The 22,126-nt window shown below is 38.1% G+C and overlaps 1 protein-coding gene across 1 annotated transcript in view; it reads left to right on the top strand.

Annotated features, from left to right (window-relative positions):
• Positions 1–22,126, top strand: part of SOHLH2 (spermatogenesis and oogenesis specific basic helix-loop-helix 2) — a 39,572-nt gene that overhangs the window by 5,593 nt on the left and 11,853 nt on the right. Inside the window, exons 2-6 of the mRNA XM_024126053.2 lie at positions 4,306–4,520; positions 11,522–11,583; positions 11,664–11,768; positions 13,539–13,638; positions 15,220–15,330. Coding sequence (XP_023981821.1) covers positions 4,306–4,520; positions 11,522–11,583; positions 11,664–11,768; positions 13,539–13,638; positions 15,220–15,330 — 593 coding nt within the window. The remainder of the gene's footprint in view (positions 1–4,305; positions 4,521–11,521; positions 11,584–11,663; positions 11,769–13,538; positions 13,639–15,219; positions 15,331–22,126) is intronic.

Below are 22,126 nucleotides of genomic sequence, written 5' to 3'. Positions count from 1 at the left end.
CGGTGAGCCATGGCCGCTGAGCCTGCGCGTCCGGAGCCTGTGCTCCGCAACGGGAGAGGCCACAACAGTGAGAGGCCTGTGTACCAAAAAAAAAAAAGAGAGAGAGAGAGAGAAAAGCACTGAAAGAAAAACAAGGCAGCTTTTTCTTTTCATCACCAGCTCTGGTTGTGAGAAGAAAATGGCCCAGTATCTTCAAAGGTCAGAGACAAACAGATTTTGACTTGTAGGAGTATTTTGACTATAAAGCTAGCACTGAATTGTGAGGCCTAATGCCACTTAAAGAACATAAATAAGGAGTTTAACTCCCAAAGTATTGTAGGAGCAGCAGGAGGGGAAAAGGAAAATTTGATGAGACTAACAGAAAGTGTGGGAAAAAAGAAACAAAATTACAGTAAATGGGAAACTTGAAATAACAAATGAAGGGAATAAGACCATTTCATGTTGTTATGAATGTTTCACAATTAATTACATTACATTGATTACCTTAGTTAATGTTCATTAGCTAGTGCCATTAATGTAAGTAATTATTAAAAACTTATTAATTACTTATATTAAAAACTGAAATCTCAGACTGGAAAAAACCTAAAAAAGTCAAATATATTTTATTTAAAAAATTCATACAAAATCAAAATGATACAGAAAGCCTCAAAATAAAGGTATAAAAAACTAAGTGCTGTATATCAGAAAAAAATAAAATTTCAGGTGAAAAGCATTAAAAAGGACAAAGATATATTTTATATATAGTTTTTTCTCTAAAATTATATGATATTTATATGTTAATACATATTACATAAACATTGTAGGTCATTATATAGTGTATATTAAGTATTGTTATATATTTATATGAATATATATAATTGTTATGAACCTTTATGTACCTAATCCATAGTTTATTTATAGAGTCTATAGTTAGAGAAATTGATAAATTGACAAACCGTAATTAGAGAGGACAGGTTTTATATATCTACCTCATAAACTGAAAGATCAAGTAGACCTAAAATAAGAAAGCAACGAGCAAGTTCAGTCTGCAAGCTATGTAGAGGCTGTGTGCCTAACAGAAAAATACACATTGTTTTCCAGTATCCATGGAACATTAAAAATTGTGTATTAAGTCACAGAGAAAATATCAACCAATTCTAAAAAGTAGAAGTCATATAGTGTGCATCCACTGTTTACAATGCACTGAAATAAGAAATGAGTCAATAGCCAAAAAAAAATTTTAAAAACCAAAACACTATCCACTTGAAAATTAACATCTTTATATAGGAGTTTAATATAACTCTTAGGTTAAAATGGAAATATAAACTGAAATTATATAAACTAGCAATGAATGAACATGACCACAATATATCAAAATTTGTAGGGTACAACAAAGTGCCATTTGGATGATGGCTCATTCAATAGAACTTTCTGCAATGATGAAACTATTCTATAATTATGCTGAAATGGTAGTCACTTGCCATATGTGGATATTGAGCACTTGAAATGTGGCTAGTGTAACTGAACTGATTTCACACTTTAATTGTAATTAACATAAATTTAAATAACCACATATTGGACCACATAGTTCTACAGTCTCTAATAAAGCATTACCAGAAAAAGAAGATAGAAAGAAATTTAATTATATATTAATCTCTAGTTGGGGCTTCCCTGGTGGCGCAGTGAAGAATCTGCCTGCCAATGCAGGGGACACGGGTTCGAGCCCTGGTCCGGGAAGATCCCACATGCCGCAGAGCAACTAAGCCCGTGCGCCACAACTACTGAGCCTGCGCTCTAGAGCCCGCAAGCCACAACTACTGAAGCCCACGTGCCTAGAGCCCGTGCTCCGCAACAAGAGAAGCCACTGCAATGAGAAGCCCGTGCATGGCAACAAAGAGTAGCCCCTGCTCACCGCAGCTAGAGAAAGCCCGCACGCAGCAACGAAGACTCAACGCAGCCAAAAATAAATAAATAAAATAAATAAATTTAATCTCTAGTTGAAAAGCAAGCAAGACGAACTCAACGCAAGTAATAAATGTTGTATAAATTTAAAAATTAATACATTTGAAAAGAAATGAAATGGATTTTTAAAAATATATGTGAATAAAATTCACTTAAGAAAGGCATTAAGGAACTGTAAAAGGTAGTCTAAAACCTACCTTTATAAATGACTTCAGGCTCAGATTTCACAGACAAGTTTTATCTAAACTTCAAGAAGCCAGTAATTTATATGTTTTATAAAATATTCAAGACCGTAGAATAATTTCGAAGCTTTCTGTTGCTTCAAGGCTGGCATAACCTTGACACCCAAACCAGATAAGTCAGTACAATAAAACAAAATTTTATCCAGTTTAACTTATGAACATAGATGCAAAAATCTAAAATAATATGAATGAACTGAATCTATTTGCAATAAGTATGAGTTTATCCGAGTAATGCAATGATGGCTTGACATTAGGAAATCTATTAATGTAATTCACTACCTAACAGATGAAAGAAGAAAAAAAAAAATGTGATCATGTTGATACAGAAAAAGCATTTGGTAAATTTTAACACCCATTTCTGATTTCAAATTCTTAGCCTCCAAATAGAAAGAAACTTCTTTAGCTTGATAAAGGGTATTGACCTTCATTATCATGTAGTAGTAAAAACATTTGAAATATTCCCACTAAAGTCAGGAACAAGGCACGAATGCCCACTTCACTCCTGCTGTTTACCATCGTTTTGAATGTCCTAGCCAGTGCTTTAAGGTTAATAAGTAAAAGGCATAAATTCTGGAGACAGGGACAAAAATATCATTTTTGAAAACCATATGATTACCTATCTAGGAAACTCAGAAGACTCAACTAAAAAGTACTGGAACTAGGGCTTCCCTGGTGGCGCAGTGGTTGAGAGTCCGCCTGCCGATTCAGGGAACGTGGGTTCGTGCCCAGGTGGGTCCGTGAGCCATGGCTGCTGAGCCTGCACGTCCGGAGCGTATGCTCCGCAACGGGAGAGGCCACAACAGTGAGAGGCCCGCGTACCGCAAAAAAAAAAAAAAAAAAAAAAAAAAAAAAAAAAAGTACTGGAACTAAATGGAGAGTACCAAAAAGTACTTTTAGCAAATTCCTTATACAGAAATCAGTACATTTTCTCTATGTCAGCTATAATCAATCAGAAAATGTAGTGAGAAACTATATCCCCTTCACAATGACTCTGAAATCTTGAAAAATCTAGGAATCAACGTGTGAAGACACTTGCAAAATCTATATGAAAGTAACTATAAAACTGAAGGAGATAAGAAAAGATCTGATTTCTCTGAGTCATACTTCCTAAATAGGGAGACGTAATACATAATGATATTCCCTAATTAATCTTTAAAATAAATGCAACTGTAATCAAAATTTTAACAGGGTTCCTTATGGAACCTGATAAGCTGTTGATAAAATTCTGTGGGAAGAGACATCGTGAGAAAATATCTAAGAACCAAACTGAGAAATAGCAAGGAGGGAACCATATGCTCTGGCAAATATAAAACATAAAGAGCTAGTAATTAGACTGTGAGCTATTAACCAGGGATAGGCAAATAAATCAATGGATCAGAATGAAGCTCCCTAAAACTTATATACGTACATACATTCATAACATATATATGGCATTTGAAACTACTAAGAGAAGTTTGGCATATTCAGTAATGCTGTTCTTTGTCATTTTAAGTGGATTGTACAGAATAAAACATGGAGAAATAAAAGATGAAGATGGAAATTATATTTTTTCTAATCAAATGTGCTTGAAAATATCCCCAAATGGAAACAAAGAGCCTCTTCGGTTCCTAATGTTCAGATTTGAATAGCATGTATATTCCATTCAAAGAAAGGACTTGATTTGAGTATTTCTTAGGATCAGGGAATTTGAATCTTACTCTGTTCTCCAGAATGTGTTTCATCAAAATAAATCATGTGGGAGAGTCACCAGCTTGGTTCTCTCATTAGTAAACAGGTTTTCCAGCAGGATGGGCGATTGGGAAACTGGGCCTATAGAAAGAATCCTAACTATCGTTAATAGGATGAGAGAGAAACTTGTAGGAAAACCACAGTAGAATAGTATTTGTAGGCAAAACTTTAAAAAATAGCATGACTTTCAGATCCATTCACTACCCTAGGTTCTAAGGACATGAAATGAATAGTTCCTGCCCTTGAGGTATGCTTATAGTTGACCATTCAGTATAGCTGAGTAGTCAGTCATTGGCTATTTGTAACCTTTATTTATCTTCTCATACATGACGGCATGTTCTCTATGCCCAGACATTAATTGTGTGATGCTTCTGCTTTTTTCCTTTTCTTTCAGGCAAAAATAGACCTCTTATTAGTTGGCAATGTCACTGTTCAGTACCTGGCTGATATTGTACAGAAATTCTTTTCAAATTCAGCAGAAGTCACCGTCACCATTAGTGATGCGAAGAAGGCAGCAGCACTTGTGGATGATTTCACGTTCAACATGGTTTTTCTGAAGTTGACTCCTTTACCAACTGCCGAGGAGCTGGAAGCTGTCAAATTAATTAGGTAAACTCCAAAATCTTGACTCTATTATCTTTAGAATAGTTTTTTTTTTAAGATTTTTTTTTGATGTGGATCATTTTTAAGTCTTTGTTACAATATTGCTTCTGTTTTATGTTTTGGTTTTTTGGCCATGAGGCAGAGGGGACCTTAGCTCCCCAACCAGGGATTGAACCTGCACCCTCTGCATTGGAAGGCGAAGTCTTAACCACTGGACTGCCAGGGAAGTCCCTAGAATAGTTTTTATTAAAACCTGCTTCTATAAAAATTCTTAAAAGATGATACAATTTTACTTTGATTTTTAAGATGAGGGATATTTTCAAGGGCAGAATCTCTATATATGTTTTTGTTCTTACTGCCAGTTTGACCTACTATTATAAGAATTAGCATTTTAACTTAAAAGTAATAGGTGTGGGTGAGGATATAAGAATTAATTGGTCATATAAATTTATTTGGTATATAATGCTTCCTTTAATTCAGTAGGTACTCCTTTTTAATAACTATGTCATTAACATGGCATATTGTTTCAGAGTTCATTAATTCTTATAGTAGGCACTAAAGCAGGTAAGCACTTGTATCTCTGGGTCATGATAGCTCGGGGCTGAAGGTGTCTCTTTCAAGAGATGTCCTAAGGTGAAAGAGCCATGAAGCTCTCTGGATCTGCTGGGTCCAGGTCAATACCACGTCCATTATTCTTTTCTTTTTTTTTTTTTTTTTTTTTTTTTTTGCGGTACGCAGGCCTCTCACTGTTGTGGCCTCTCCCGTTGCGGAGCACAGGCTCTGGATGCGCAGGCTCAGCAGCCATGGCTCACGGGCCCAGCCGCTCCGCGGCATGTGGGATCCTCCCGGACCAGGGCACAAACCCGTGTCCCTGCATTGGCAGGCGGACTCTCAACCACTGCACCACCAGGGAAGCCCTTCTTTTTTTTTTTTTTTTTTTTTTTTAATTTAATTTTATTTATTTATTTGTTTTTGGCTGCATTGGGTCTTCGTTGCTACGCACAGGCTTTCTGTAATTGCAGTGAGCAGGGGCTTCTCTTGTTGCAGAGCACAGGCTCTAGGCACATGGGCTTCAGTGGTTGTGGCTCACGGGCTCAGCAGTTGTGGCTCACGGGCTGTAGCACGCAGGCTCAGTAGTTGCTGCGCACGGGCTTAGTTGCTCCTTGGCATGTGGGATCTTCCCAGACTAGGGCTCAAACCCATGTCCCCTGCATTGGCAGGTGGATTCTTAACCACTGCACCACCAGGGAAGCCCACATGCATTATTCTTGTTTCACCCGGTAGTTCCATAGAAGTTATGCTGCTGTTTGACCCACTCAACTCTGGAGATCTGGAGTCTAGAAGTGAAAGATTTTGGTTCTTCCGTGCCTGTTTACATAGGCTTTTGAGCCGTTTAGGATGTTTTTAAACAGAGTTAGGTGAGATAGAATGTGTTTCCCTCTGTGAGAAGACTTGATGAAGTGTAATTGTAGATACTATTGGAATATATAAGGACTTCTCATAATTAGAGGAGAGGTCTTTCTAGACCAAAGCAGAAAGTTCAGAGAAATATTGTGATTCCAGAATAAAAAGGACCAAGCATATTATGTTAGGGGAAAAGACAGGTGGGACTGGGAAGAAGCCAGAGACACTGGGTTACTTGTTAAAGACAGACAGAAAGACACTGCTCCTGGGGTTTCTTAGAACGGTTGGTCTTCTGCATTTCTTTGGCCTTCTACTGGGAATATGAACTCTAGACAAACCAGGCAAATTACCTCAAAGAGGATTTCACTTCCAAAACATGTTGTGAACGATCTTCCTTCTGAAGATATGCCTATTTTATTAATACACCTTTTCAAAAAATCTATTGATAGAGTACCTCTGATTGGAGGCTTATAGTAATATCTCATTTGTATAGTATTAATATTTTAAAAAATTTACAACACCTTTATGAGGGAGGTAAGGCAGGGCTTCATCATTCCTACTTGGCAGATTAGAAACCTGAGGCTGAAGTGACTTGCCTGAGACCACATGGCTTGTTTTCACAAAACTCAGACTAGAACTCTTCACTCTTCCCTTCATGTTCTTTCTAAAAGTCTGTAATTATTTGGCTTCTGTATTGAAGCCCCTTTTACAATTCGGACATGCCATAGATGCCAGACTTAACTTTAACTGAAACGTATCATTTTGGAGGAGCAGTGGACAAGCTGCTGTGGCTGATCTCTCTCCAGTCCAGGAGCAGGAGTCTAGCCGTGCCTTTCCAAGTGTGGTAAAGGCTTTGTGTTCGCTCATGATTGAGGCTACATTTTGAACAGGATGAGATTAAAGTTCTGTTTAAGAACAAGCTTTATGTCTAGTCACAGTTGTTAACAGCTGGGAGGGGAGAGGAGAGAACCTCTGTCTGATACTCCCCTCTGTGGATTCTCCCCACGGCTGCTTTCTTTGTCTGAATAACATAGCTTGAGATGTGTTAGCAGAGAGAAGAAGGTAGATGAAGGAAATAAATGTACAGACAGGCATATGGTAATTCTGTTGTTTTGCTGTAAAAGCATTTCTTTGAAAAGAAAAAGAGAATAATTTGTGGAATACACCTGGTTTTCTTTTTTGGTCTCATTATGCTAGTCCCAATATCCGGTATATGTCTTGACTAATAGCAGCTATTCAGTACTTTGCTCTAGGTGTGGGTGGGTGACCATGCTGTTCTAGGGCAGACCATGAGTTCTAGCTTTTGCGTTCCTCTCTGAAAAAGGGACAGAGCTTTCAGCTATCATACTAAGCTTCTTTTAGGATAAAATGCAAGCAGGCTCCTTAAAAAGATTTTAAAATTTATTCTTATAGAAGAACTGTGGTTTCAGCTTGGAGCTAATCATTAATCAGTTTTAATCATTTGTAAAAATAATGGTACTTTATAGCCTGACATCCTCAAGAATTATGGCACATCTCAAGTATAGGTTGACATTCCTGGTAGTACTCCCTAATTTGATTTCATTTCATGAACACATTTTTATTGAGCCACATGAACTCAAACACCACCCAGTGGTAAAATATTTTAAGGTGGTCTCAGGATTCATGTGCTTGGTTCCAGAATTTCAGGAGTATTTGACCCTTCTTTCAGGTCAGTTCTCAAAACTGCACCACATTCAAAGTGTAGATACTTGGTAATTCAGATGCATCCTGGCACTACCTTACAAAGGCCGGTACAGAACATTAGAGTATGTTTCAAACTCATCCACAGTGTATGGATCCTGTTTGGCATTGTGATTTTCTGGCCCATGAACTGTCTCTGCAGTTCCTCAAACTCTGTGATTCTCGTGAGCTCAGAGCAGTGCAGCGATAGGAAAGGAATGCAGAATGTGGTTCTATCTGCTCAGTCAGCAAATCAAGTTTGAATCTGATTTTATTTTTTCCCGTGTAGATTCGGTTGTCTGATCAGTTAACTTATTACGTCACCAAGAAAACCCAATCTTGTGAGCCACAAGGGTCTAATAAGTTGTCCTGCTATGTCCCCAATTCCAGAACATCCTTGACTTGACAGTACTTCTCAGTAAATCTGACCAGCCAGTTTGCATGACCTGAATACGTGACATGAACAGTATAACAACAAAACATCTAAGTAGTTTTACTAAAAACATTATAAATAGGAACTGAGGAACAATCTAGATGTTTATTGTTTCTAGCATCATGCCATGTGGTGAACCTGACTTAGCAGGGTCACAGCAGAAACTCTCCTGACAAAAAGCATAGTGGGGATGGGGCACACCAACCTTCACTATTGACCAGAATCAACTCAGAACTTCACTGCATTTTATCACAGGTGCCCTGTTAGTAGCAAGTGAACTCGATGTTTTCATATTTACAGTAAAACTCTTAATTTTCTCACTGAAAATGGTTGTTTTAATTCATTAAGTAATTAATAAAGGATATTATTTGTTACAAGTCCCAAATAGACCACAGCAGGTTAATTTGGCTGCTTTGGGCCCACAGGTTGCATAATGGATAACCGTACTCAAGAAGGATGCAACCCAAAAATGACACTGGCTTTTGTCCTTTGACGTCCCTGTGGCTATAAAGGAAGTGCCTTTAGAGATTTCCCCCGGCTTCATAGGGACTTATAAGAACATTTTGGTCCTCCTATTAGATGACAGATTTCAGCGGCCAGCCAGATCTTTCCTGAGGTTCTTTGATCATCAGAGCGTACAATTCAGTTCAAAACACTTTTATATGATTTTTTTTCCAGCTACCAGACTTAGGGATGGGGACAAGGGCTGGGAATGGCCACTGCTGCAGTTTGAGCTTATGGCGGCCTCCAGTTCCAGAGAGTACTGGGCATAGGCTAGGAGTGGACACTAGAACATCAATATCCAATCTCGTATGTGGAGTGTAGTCTCAGGATCCATCATGTCATTTAAACAGTGTATGCCGTGAAACATGAGGATAAGTAAATTGCCCCCCAGCGAACTGCAGGTTTTTAAAACTCTGGAGACCTCAATTGAGAAGGTGCTTCTAAGGCCTCAGAACCTGCAATTTAGTTTTGGTATATGAAAGAAGTGGTATTAGTTGGGGTGGAGAAAGGAGATTTTTGTTGTGTTTTGGTGTTGCTTAGTTTTAAGGAACATTCATTCATTGGAAAGAGGACCTTTTTTCGTGATGCTGGAAACTGGTAACTCTGTTAGCTTATTAATTTGTACAGAATGTGAATGAGAAGCTGAGCTCTGGACCAGAGTGTTGGATTCTGGGAACTCTATTGATTGCTGGGGTTCCTGCACAATTAGGGCTTCACTGACAGAGGAGGTGTTTGGGTTGGTAATCGACTCTGTGCTAATGACCAAAGTCCAGGAATTCCAACTCTGCCTGATGTGAAGCTTGAAATTTGAAAGTCATCGGGGTCTAAAAATCCATATATCCAAATCTAACCTAGTTTCCTGTCAGTAAGATCAATTTAAAAAAAAAAAAATAGACACAGGATTATTTCCAAAAGCAAAGAATCTGTTTTTAAAAAAATTCTCTAATTCTAGACTATTTTAACTTATGATAACTTGTTGTTTTCGTGAATCCACAAAGTATTCTTTATTTCAGAAGCTGGACTAAACTACCCAATATGTTTCTATGTGTTCAGTCTGTTTGTCCCTCCCACCTCATCCCATTATTCATACCCCTGTTATACCCCACGCTTTTCATCCCTTACAGAATAGATGGGAAAGGTTCACACTGTGGACACTGACACACAGGCGTCATTCTCTCCTCCGCACTTCCATGGTTCACACCCCACTGTGTGCTAAGGCGCCTTCCTTACTGCCACTTCAGTCTGCCTGTCGGATCCCACCCTCCCTCCTACCTGTGCCTATTTTGACGGCAGTACTTCTGCCTGAGCTTCTCATTTCCTCATAGAAACGGTGTTCTTTCCTCTCTTCTCTTTTAGCCCAAATTCTCTTTCAGAATTCATAGAACACAATCAAGCCTGAATAGAGCTCAGTTGGGCGATTGTCCCATTTTAGCAATATCCTATTGATACTTGTTTGACATGATTAGTAAATATTCTGAGTTATATATATTTTTTTAAATAAATTTATTTATTTATTTATTTATGGCTGCATTGGGTCTTCGTTGCTGTGCACGGGCTTTCTCTAGTTGCGGCGAGCGGGGGCTACTCTTCGTTGCAGCGCGTGGGCTTCTCATTGCAGTGGCTTCTCATGCTGCAGAGCACGGGCTCTAGGCGTGAGGGCTTCAGTAGTTGTGGCACATGGGCTCAGTAGTTGTGGCTCGCGGGCCCTAGAGCACAGGCTCAGTAGTTGTGGCGCACGGGCTTGGTTGCTCCGTGGCATGTGGGATCGTCCCAGACCAGGGCTCGAACCCATGTCCCCTTCATTGGCAGGTGGATTCTTAACCACTGTGCCATCAGGGAAGCCTGGGTCATTTGTTTTATAAAATTTCCCACATTCTGATTTCATTCCCATAGCATTAAAAAAAAATATTCCTCTTTTCCTTAAATTTCTTGCAACTGGTGGTTAGATCAAGAATCTGGATAAGATTTTGGCTCATTTAAAGCAAGAGTAAAAGTGGTCCATCTTACATTCTACCTAATACCTGAGCAGTATTCTCAAAACTGTCAAGATCATCAGAAACAAAGTCAGCAAAAGTGTCACAATGTAGAGTAGCCTAAGGGAGATATAATGACTGAATGTAATGTAGGATCCTGGATTGGATCCTGGCATAGAAAAATAAAGTACATTAAGAAAAACTAAGGAAATCAGAATAAAGAATGAACTTAAATTAATAATAATGTATCAATATTGGCTCATTAATTTAGAATATTTGGAAATATTCCAAACTAATGTAAGATGTTAGCAGTATGGGAAATTGTGTTTGGGATATATGGGAAATCTACTATGTTCATATTTTTCCTGTAGATACAAAATTATTCTAAAATTAAAGTTTATTTTTAAAAAGTCACTTATTCTCTCACTTACCCCTTCCCCAGTTGTGGAGAGCCAGGCATTTGTGGTTGCCACAGAAATGAACCATAAAAAGACTGTTCTTATTAACAGACTGCACTCCTGCTCAGAGAAGCCAGGGGTATGTTTGTCTGAAGACTCAAATTTTGGAGTTTCTTGCCCATTAAAAGGAAATAGAGAAACTAAAGCATCTATTATAAATAAAGCTTCAAACGGAGCAAGCATCAGTTTTGGGAGAATGTTCCCCTCCCTCTTATTTTTCAAATAATCTGTAATTGTACTGTCCACCCCAGCCACACACTTCAGAAGCCTCTTCGTGCAACTGCAAGAAATAAAAACACAATCTCTTCTTTTATGAACTGTAAAAAAAAAAAAAAAAAAATAAAAGTCCATCTTTTCCCTCACTGATTTGAGATGGTACTGTCACTAAACTTCCATATTAATGCCACCATTTAAAATTCTAATGAAATAAAGAAAGTCACTCTAGTGTAGTTTGTTCCTAATGAGCTAAATGTTTGAATCCCAATTTTTTGAACGATGATTTTGCTTCATTTTAAACTTTTTTTTCCCTTTCAGATCTGGCAAGAAAAAAAATACACATTTGCTCTTTGTTTTTATAATCCCTGAGAACTTTAAAGGTATGTGCCTGTTGGATATATTATCTGCTTTTTCCCCAAATAGAAATCATGAGGTCAGTATTTAATACAAAGATTCTTAGGTTGTATTTCAGGTCACGGAGCTGATATTACTTTAACTGAACCACTGACAATGGAAAAAATGAGTGTTGTGATAAAATACTGGAAAACATGTTTCTCAAATACTGGTGAGTGAAAAGCAGGTTTCCAAGGGTTAGAAAAATTCTAACTAAGATTCTACAAAAATTGTATTTATACATTTTTAAGTTGGTTTTCCACGTATGCCTTTTATTTGTTAAGGATTAACTGTATGCTATATACTATAAGGAACATGTAATCCTTGTTAAACATAGTCTGAAGAAAACAAGTGTGAATAAAATAAAGGGAAACATACGTTCTATACCTGTGAAGAAAAAGCTTGTCCTCAAAGGTTTAAAATGTGCACAAGGGACAAATGCAGTGTTGTGGTTAAGCACAGGTTTTTTTTGTTTTGGGGGGGTTTTTTTTTGGCAGCCTAGCTTCTTAGTCATTTGAATGGAATTATTCATGCTTTGTGCTGTGTGATTGTCTAAAAGCCAGAGCCATTAATTAACCTTGAGTCTTTGTGGTTTGCAAAACACTTGCATATAAATTATTTCACTTCTTTAAGTTAACAGAGTGGTTATCCTTTCTATTTTATTTTATTTTATTTTTTATTTTTATTTTTTTTGCAGTACACGGGCCTCTCACTGTTGTGGCCTCTCCCGTTGCGGAGCGCAGGCTCACTGGCCATGGCTCACGGGCCCAGCCGCTCCGCGGCATGTGGGATCCTCCCGGATCGGGGCACGAACCCGCGTCCCCTGCATCGGCAGGTGGACTCTCAATCACTGTGCCACCAGGGAAGCCTCTTTCTATTTTAGATTTTTAGACACAGATAATTGGTGTCAGTGCTTCAATGAGACCTCACATTTCTAAACTCTTCACCTGTATTGTATTATGTGTATTGCCAGCATCTAAACACTTAAGATAATTAAATTGCTTTAATTTGGCTTGTAAAAGGACGGACTCCAATTTCTGAAATTAAATTCTACTGGAATCATTGTTTGTCAGTGACTATTTATGATTTTTCTAGACCCGGGTTACTAGTAGAAAATCTTTTTAAATTAAGGTATTTTTCTTAAAATGGACCTGAAAGACGCTTTCAGGATTATCATGGATAAGCTCATACTCCAGATGATACAAGATCAGTACACCCTTCCTTTTTTTTAAATGTTGTTCAGTATCTAGGCAAGATGAGTGAGTCTGTTTTGTAACATTCCAATGGCTCCCATCCCCTGCAGGTGCCAGAGTTCTTCCTGGAAGTGAAATGTGTAACCGTCTGGGACCAGAGTCTTTTTGCAGCCTCTTCTCATTTTGGTTCTCAGTGGAAGTAGAGCAGCTGCTCATCACCACCTGTCTAGCAGCCTTCTTATTGGTCTTAACCATGTCTCATCCAGTCATCTCAGCTCTGCTCTGAGGATGAGCAGCTGCAAAACAAACCAAAACAACAACAAAAACCAAAAAAAACCAAAAACACCCCAAACCAAAAAACAACACAACCATCAGATGCTTTGACAATGCAGCTACTTACTGAAGACTCATACGCATTTTCTGTCTCTGACATTTACCTGTAAATAATAAGTAAACTCAGTTGAATGCATTTTTAAGCACACCTCTCACAAAGTTAGTAGAATCTGGTTGAAAGAGGATGCCATGGAGTAACTTGTGTGTACTGTTTTAATTTTGCTTTCTCACCTGGGTAGTTTCATGTTTTACAGATTGAAATCTATAAAAATTGCTTTTTATTTTAAAAATACTGCTTTGTAAAATGTATTGAGTGAAACATGACTGCTATTTTTGATTAGGGTTTATATGTGTGATTAACATCATCCCCACCAGTGATTTTATAATTGAAATGGTTCCTCCTTTAAAACTTGCAGTTAAGAATGAAATTTCTGTGAAGCCTGAAGAACCTGAATTGCCCCTGCAGAACTCCTGCAGTGAACACCTGAGATATTTTTCTACTGATCTATTTGCTTGGTTAGTTTTTTTTCACTTTTTCGTAGCAGCAATTTTTACTGTGTACATTTCATTAAAAAACATTTCTGGAGGACTTACTGATTGTGCAACAGCAGCTCAAGTGCTGGGGGTGATGCAAAAGAAAGTAGCTATTTTGTGGAAGAGGGCTGCAACCTATACTATATTTCAGAATCCTGGGATGGCACTGTGGGGACATGTTACAGAAGTATCCAACTAAATATAAGGAAGCACTTCATAACCACAGGGGAGCAGGTTGAATTGTAAGGTAGTAAGTTACCCATCACTGGGCATGTTAAAGTAGAGACTGGGTTAAATAAAAGCAGTGATGTTCAAACTTTTAAAACAATGGAATCCTAAGCTGTTATCCATCTGCCAATAAGCTTCTCCCTAATGCCTTTTTTGAACTCGTGAACCTACCCCACCAATTACTGAAAATAACCCTTAAAGATGGTCTCTCTGTCTCTGTCTCTTTGAGATATTTGAACTAGCATTTAAACCTGCATTGAACTGGGGGTCATTCACACCCTTTCAGTTCTAACACTGTGTGCTTATAAAAATTCTATTTTAGTGAATTTCTTTGTTTCACTTGAAGCTGATTTCCAAGGAGATTTTAAATAGAGCACAGGGCTATAAAGAATGGACAGAAGTGTTCAGAACATGGATGATGATGGTGAGAGTTTTGAGTTAGTCACTTCCAGAATTTGTAGACTGTGACTGTCAACTATTTTGAACAGGGAAGAGACTTGGCAACCAATAAGCATGGTTAAACCAAAGGTGCACTTACTTAAGTAGTACAGAGATAGCAACAGCTTTCTTTGTCTTATTTAGCATTTCAACCTCAAAGAAATTTACCGTATTAAACTTTTTCTGGGATATGGGGTTGGGAAGCGTTTTGGAAGGCCTTGTGATTTTCTTGTATTACTTACAACTGCTTTTTGAGCCCTACTCATCTTGTGTCTTTGCTCTTCCTCAGAATCCTACTACTATAAATAAAAGTCAATTTTCAAATCAAGTTATATCCCTTGTGATAAAGGAGATAATATTAGTTTGTAAGTTTTTTAGGGAAAATTTTTTTAAAAATCAAATCAATGAAAATGCCTGGAGAAGTTCTAGAAAAATGGTAGAGCCAGAAAATGTCCATTAAATGACAATTTTTTTTACATGGAGGGAACCTGCCGGTTGCTGATCAAGCTGCAGTAGTGTATCTTGGCCCTCTAATCCTTCATGCTTTTCCTGTAATGTACCTTTAGATACAGTCATGTAATTTGGAATACTTATACTCAGTGAGGTTAGAATATTTTAGTCCTGCTTGTATCTGTTATTCTTTATCAGTATATTTTAGAATCTTGATCAGTCATTGAATTTATGATGACCTTGACAGTAAATTCTTTTGAAATTTTGAAATAAACTATTCTGCACCAAATACATAAGGTAAAATGCTTTGATATTTACTGCACCTTTGTATAAATTTAGCTAGAGACGTAGAGAAGCAGCCTTTGATTAGTGTATTGGTGCTTATTGTTTACAATTGCCTGACAATTTTCCTCTTAAATATATGGTATGATTTTCTCTTGTTTCTAGCTCTGAATCTCTAAGAAATGACATTGGGCTTGAATTAAAGGCTCCGTTGTCAAATTTCGAGAAAAACAAAAAGATTTCTCTTCTTCACTCAAGCAAGGAAAAGCTGAGAAGGTGAATTTTGATACAGCCCCCTTTTTAGCATCATTCCTTTGTAGGAAGAAATTGCTTCCATGAATTTCATAATTTTTTATAATATTGTCAAAAGTCGGTGTGAAACTAGTAAATCTGGCAGCTGGGGAAGATCTGGAACTGGTCCCTGCAATATGCGCTACTCACTCATTCATTCATTTAGTCATTCAGCAAGTAGCTGTGAGTGTCTAATATGCCAGAATATGATTCGAGAACTGAGGTAAAAAATAAATTGTTGCCTTCAAGGAGGTCTTAGTCTAGTGCTTGGACAGACTTCTAAATAGGCTCTTAAATAGGAAATTATGTTTTAATAAATATCATGGTAGAAAAGAACACACAGTAGGACACTAGGAAAGTTACCTAAGACAGAATGAGGAGGCAGGAAGGCTTTCTTGAGAAGACGATAGCTAAATTGAGCTTTAAACAAAAATTGGTTTAGTTTGGTTTAGAAATCAGTGAAAGATGTTTCATGTGGTAGGAGTAGCAGGTACAGAGGCCGGCAGTGTAAGAAAGTATAGTGAATTTGTGGAACTGCAGGTATTTTCATAGAGTTGGCCATAAGGGTGCGAGTGGGAAGGGGCAAGAGATGAGAGGTAGTAGGTAAGGGCTGGGTATGTCCTGTTAAGGAATTTGAATTTCATCCTGACCTGTTCATCCTGCACTAAAGGATTTTAGCAAAGGTGTGATATGATAAGATCTGTACCTTAGAATGAACACTTGAGCAGGATGTTAGGGAGTGAATTGAATCTAGAGGCCAGGGGAGTCTGTAATAAGAAATGATGAAATCCTGAACTATGGAGTTAGAAATGGGATAGTGAGAAGTAAGCCAATTCTACGTATATGAAACAGGTAGAATCAGCGTGAATGTGGCTGAAGGAGAAGTCAGGTGTAACTTCCAAGTTGATGGTGGAGCCATCGACTGACTGGGAAGTACAGTGGAATGCAGGCTGGGAGTGGGAGGTGAGTTTTGCTCTTGCTGAGTTTATATGGAGCTTCCCAGTAAGGAATTGGCCCTTAGGTTCTAGAGAAGATCCAGGCTAGAAACAGGGATTTGAGAGCTATCAGGATACAGCATCTATTTGAAGCAGTGGATGCAGGATGGATATAATGACTTTGAAAATCATGTAAGGAAGAGACAAGTGGGGAAGAGGACCTTGGGGGAAACCTCAATATTTAAGGTCCAGGCAGCCGAGAAGAGATCAGGGGAAACAAAGTTTCTAGGAAGATAAGAAGAAGACCAGGAGGGAGTGGTATTGAGGAGAACAGGGGAGGAGAGAGTTTCCTAAAGGAGTGAGTGTTCAGGAATATCGCATGACACAGAGATTAAGTAAGGGAAGAACTGACAGTTGACTGTGTTTAGCAAAACCTAAATGTCACTGACCTTGGCAAAAATAATTCCCTTGGCATGGTTAGGGAATAAGTGCCGTTGCAGAAAGATGGAGAATGAAAGGTGGGAATGCAGATGAAAGGAAGGAGAAAAGGAAGGTGTGTGGTCTATAAAAGGGAATTTAGGGGAAAATGAGAAATTTTGATAAGGCTGGGCCAGACTTGAATATGTTCATATTTATCTTCCAAAAGAAGATAGCTGGAAGAGAGACAGAGGTCTTAAAGATACTCATGTTTTGGTTATCTGTGGCTGCTTAAAAAATGAAACTGAAGTTTATTGGCTTGATACGTGGTTTTATGGGTTAGCAGTTTGAGCCGGACTCAGCTAGGCAATTCTTCTGCCTATGTGACATTAACTGGCGTTACTTGGTAGCATTCAGCTGGAGGATGGTCTAGTCAGGAGGGTCTGGGGCCTTTGCAGGGATGGCTGGAAGGCTGAACGCAGCTGGGGCTTCCCAGCCTGGTAGTCTCAGGGATGTCAGGCTCCTAGAGAGAGTGTTCCAGGGGGCAGGAAGAGGAAGCTGCTGCTCTCAAAAGGCCTGGGACCAGAAACTGGCCCAGTGCCACTTCTACCATGTGCTCTTGGTCAGAGCAGTCACAGAGCCTACCCGGGCCTAAGGGAAGGGTACAGAGACCCCACCTCTCAGTGAGAGGAATGTCAAAGAACTTTAGTCCCCTTCAGGCAGTGAGGGGCACTGGCGATGGATTTACATCCCTGAGGAGGCGGAAGGCTTTGGAATCTTAGAACCAGGTGGGAGAACACCTCTTCTACTGAAAATGGAGAGAAGGAGTTAAAGCTAAGTGTGGATAAAGATGAGTCTTTTTGTTTGTTTGTTTGTTTTTTTCATGCCCTGTGTTCTCTGCCTTCCCCGGCCGTCCCCTTCTGGAGTGTTTGTGTTCTCCCAGCTGGTGCCTGGCCTGGCCGTTCTTTTTTTTTTTTAAACATCTTTATTGGAGTATAATTGCTTTACAATGGTGTGTTAGTTTCTGCTTTATAACGAAGTGAATCAGCCATACCTATACATATATGATGCAAGAGGGAAAAGATGAGTCTTTTGATGGGGCCAGAAAGGAGGAGGAAGTTGATCAAGTTCTGCCGAATGGCCTCCATCATCTGCTGAAGATTAGTGGGAAAATGGTGGGGTTTTGGGCTTGATGAGATGCGCTGGTAGATGGGCTAGTCTGGTCCAAAAGGCCTTCACTCATATGTCTGCTGCTGTAGCCAAGAGAAGACTTAGGGCCTGCTGGCCAGGCTATCCTATAGAGTTCATTAATCTGCAGTGAAATGCGAAAAATACAGTGCAATGAGTATTTTTAAAACTATATTTTATATAATATATTCTAAGATTGTGTTTTCCATACTTTATTTGGTGTTAAAATCATGGTGATATTAGTAAATGGTTACAACAAAATGTTATTGGGAGATGGTATCTTTCTTTCATTATTTTTCATGTCCGAATCGAATGTTGGCAATCCTTTATTGGTTCCCCAAAGTTCTGTGTTGTTTTTCTTTTTTTAATTTTAGTGGTTGATGAAAACTAAAATCTGAGAACCACTAGTCTAGAGGACTACAAAGATGCTTCGGGGCTAGAAATCTTTGTTTCCCAGAAAGAAAAGCTGTAACCAGGAACTGACCCCTCCACTTAGAGATTTGCTTGGGAGATACCAGAAAGTAACAATCCTTCCCTAATTACTGTATGCCATTTCCTCTTCATAACCCTTCTGATTATGCCTGTGAATCTTAATGTAGATGCTTCTAGTCTATTTCTCTTCCTTTTTCTCCTCCTCCTCCCAATCAGCTGCTTTACTTACGGTTTTGTCTTTTTTGCTTTGTTTTGCTCTTTTTTGTTTTTAAGCAGCATAGGTAACATATTTGCTAATGTTGAGGAAATAATGATCCCAGCTGATGGTTTTGAATATTTGCATTTGGGAATTTCTTTTTTAAACAACTCTACCATCTCTGTTTTTTTTATTAGAACATATTAATAAAAATTGGCTAATTCTAATATTCTTGATGAAATCCCTTTCATTACACATGTTTTAAATATATAAGTATGTCTTTATCTTGGTAAGGTGTATACTTTGCAGTGCAATACCCTCATTTTGTTTGTGTATCTGTGAGTCCAAAATGGTGGTGGTTTAATCATTTTCAGGATGTCACTCACTTGAAGTGAAAGTGAGTTTTTCTGTAGTTTCTCACAAATGAAGGCTTTTCCAGGGCTGGTCAAGTCTTAGAAATTTAAGGAAGGTAGAATAGGAAGTTCTCAGAGGGTCTTAAGTCATATGTGGCCAAGAGACCTCTCTCTGTGAGTTCTTGATTGTTTGAGACACATTTGTACAGAGGAGAGACCAAGGACGTAGTTTAGACCAAGACCTTTGGCTTTAAATGCGATTCAGCCTCTTAGAATCACTTTTGGCTGGTTCTTTCCCTGATTTATTTGGGCTGGGTCATAACCAAGCTGGCTTCTGTGGTAGATGACAAAAACAAAATACATTTTTGCCTGTTGTTGCCTATTGCTGCTTCCATACACAAAGGAAAAAGAAAACAGCAGGACCCTATGGGGCCCCTGAGCTGGGTATCCTACTTTTTTGAGCCAACATTAACATCCTTCACAAAGATTCTCTAACACCATATACAAAAATAAACTCAAAATGGTTTAAAGGCCTAAATGTAAGACTGGATACTACAAAACTCCTAGAGGAAAACATAGGCAGAACACTCTTTGGCATAAATCACAGCATTAGTTTTTTGGGATCCAGTCTCCTAGAGTAATGGAAATAAAAACAAAAATAAACAAATGGGACCTAATTAAACTTAAAAGCTTTTGCACAGCAAAGGAAACCATAAACAAAATGAATAGACCACCTATGGACTGAGAGGAAATATTTGCAAATGATGCTACCGACAAGGGGTTAGTTTCCGAAATATACAAACAGCTCATACAGCTTAATATCAAAAAAAAACAAACAACCCAATCAAAAAATGGACAGAAGATCTAAATAGACATTTCTCCAAAGAAGACATAACAGATGGCCAGCAGGCACATGAAAAGATGCTCAACATCCCTAATTATTAGAGAAATGCAGATCAAAACTACAATGAGGTATCACCTCACACCAGTCAGAATGGCCATCATTAAAAAGTTTACAAACATTAAATGCTGGGGAGGGCATGGAGAAGAAAGAAACCCTCCTACACTGTTGGTGGGAATGTAAGTTGGTGCAGCCACTATGGAGAACAGTGTGGAGGTTCCAGCAATCCCATTCCTGGGCATATATCTGGAGAAAACTCCACTTTGAAAATATACATGCACCCCAGTGTTCATAGCAGCACTATATACAATAGCCAAGACATGCAAGCAACCTAAATTTCCATCAACAGATGAATGGCTAAAGAAGATGTGGGTGTGTGTGTGTGTGTGTGTGTGTGTGTGTGTGTGTGTGTGTGTGGTGGAATATTACTCAGCTATAAAAAAGAGTGAAATAATGCCATTTGCAGCAACATGGATGGACCTAGAGAATATCATACTAAGTGAAGTAAATCAGACCAAGACAGATATGATATTACTTATATGTGGAATCTAAAATAATGATACAAATGAACTTATTTACAAGTCAGAAATAGACTCACAGGCTTAGAAAACAAACTTATGGTTACCAAAGGGGATAGCGGAGAGGGAGAGAGATAATTTAGGAGTTTGGGATTAACAAACTGTCTTCTTTTAGTCTAAAAGTAGATGACAATATCAGATTAAAATATCTGTAACTATTGGTTCTTTTAACTCAAATTTTAGGGGTTTTTATTGGGGGGGAAGTAAAACAGGCTCTTCACTGTTTACAAAGTTATTTATGAGTTGCAAAAATTCTCTATGTTTTTCTCTGTATTACCATGTTTTTCTCCTGTACTCTTCCATTCATCTTGACTGCCACAATCAGACAGAAAGTAAAAGAACACTTTGCTTTTGCATGTGTAGTGAAAACCTTAGCAGCAGACATAATCATTCCAGGTCTGTCAGATAAATGCATACTTTTGGTATTTAAAATGTTCAACTTATCAGAATGATGTAATAATCACAAGTAGCAAGTGATTATGTATTTGAAGCAAAAATTCACAAAATTAAAGGGACAGATATTGACAAGCATTGTTGGAGATTTCACATCCCTCTCTCAGCAATTGATACAACAGGTGGACACCAAAAATCAGTCAGATATAGAAGGTGTGAGCCCTATTAACCAGCTTGATCTGGTAGATGTTTGCAAAACACCATACCCAGCACGGCAGCGCTATACCCATTCTTTTCAAAGGCGTATGGTACATTCACTTAGATAAACTGTATGCCGAGGGGTGTAGTACATTTCAATACATTTAAAAAAGTTGAATTCACAAGGGGTATGTTCCTTGACCACAATTAAGTTAAATTAGAAGCCAATAAGAATTTGATATAAAGAAAAACCTCAAATATCTGGAAATTTAAGAACACATTCCTAAATAATCCATGGGTAAAAGAAAATAATCACAAGAAAAATTAGAAAATATTGCAAATTGAATGATTATGATAATAGAATTTCAAAATTTGTGAGATTCAGTTAAATCAAAGCTATGGCAAACATTGTGGCTTTCTTTATTTAAAGTCTTTATTGATTTTGTTACAATATTGCTTCTGTCTTATGTTTGATTTTTCGGCTGCAAGGCATGTGGGGTCTTAGTTCCACGACCAGGGATTGAACCTGCACCCCCTGCTTTGGAAGTCGAAGTCTTAACCACTGGACTTCCAGGGAAGTCCCAACACTAGGGCTTTAAATGCTTATATTAGGAAAGGCAAAAGATCTAAAAATCAGTGACCTAAGGGTCCATTTTAAGGGGCTAGAAAAAGTAAAATGAAGTAAATTCAAAGTAAACAGAAAGGGGAGGGAGGTGGGCAGGTGAGGAGAGAGACAAAACATTTTACCAGTATCATGAATGAAAGAGGAATTACCTCTACATATCCAATAAACATATAATGTAAAAAGGTATATTTTAAATAATTTTATGCCAATAAGTTTAACAACTTAGGTGAAATGGACAAATTTTTGAAAAACACAATTTACCAAAACTGATACTAGATGAAGCAGAAGATCTGAATAGCCCTATATATTAAAGAAATTGAACTTACTAAAAAACAAAAAAGTACCAAAGAAAAAATGCCAAACTCAGATGGTTTTACTGATGAATTCTGTTAAAAATCTAAAGAAGAGGTACTACCAGTCTTAAATTTTACGGAAAATGGAGGGAGAACAGTTCCTAACCCATTTCATGATGCCAACATAACCCTAAACCTGATAAAGATATTATAAAAAAAGAAAATTACAGACCAGTATCTCTCATGAACAGAGACATGAAAATACTTAACAT

This window comes from Physeter macrocephalus, chromosome 13 (genome assembly GCF_002837175.3).
Source record: "Physeter macrocephalus isolate SW-GA chromosome 13, ASM283717v5, whole genome shotgun sequence".
In the NCBI taxonomy this organism is placed as follows: Eukaryota; Metazoa; Chordata; class Mammalia; order Artiodactyla; family Physeteridae; genus Physeter; species Physeter macrocephalus.
Note: the sequence above shows the minus strand (reverse complement) of the source record. Positions and strands in the feature narration are given on the sequence as shown.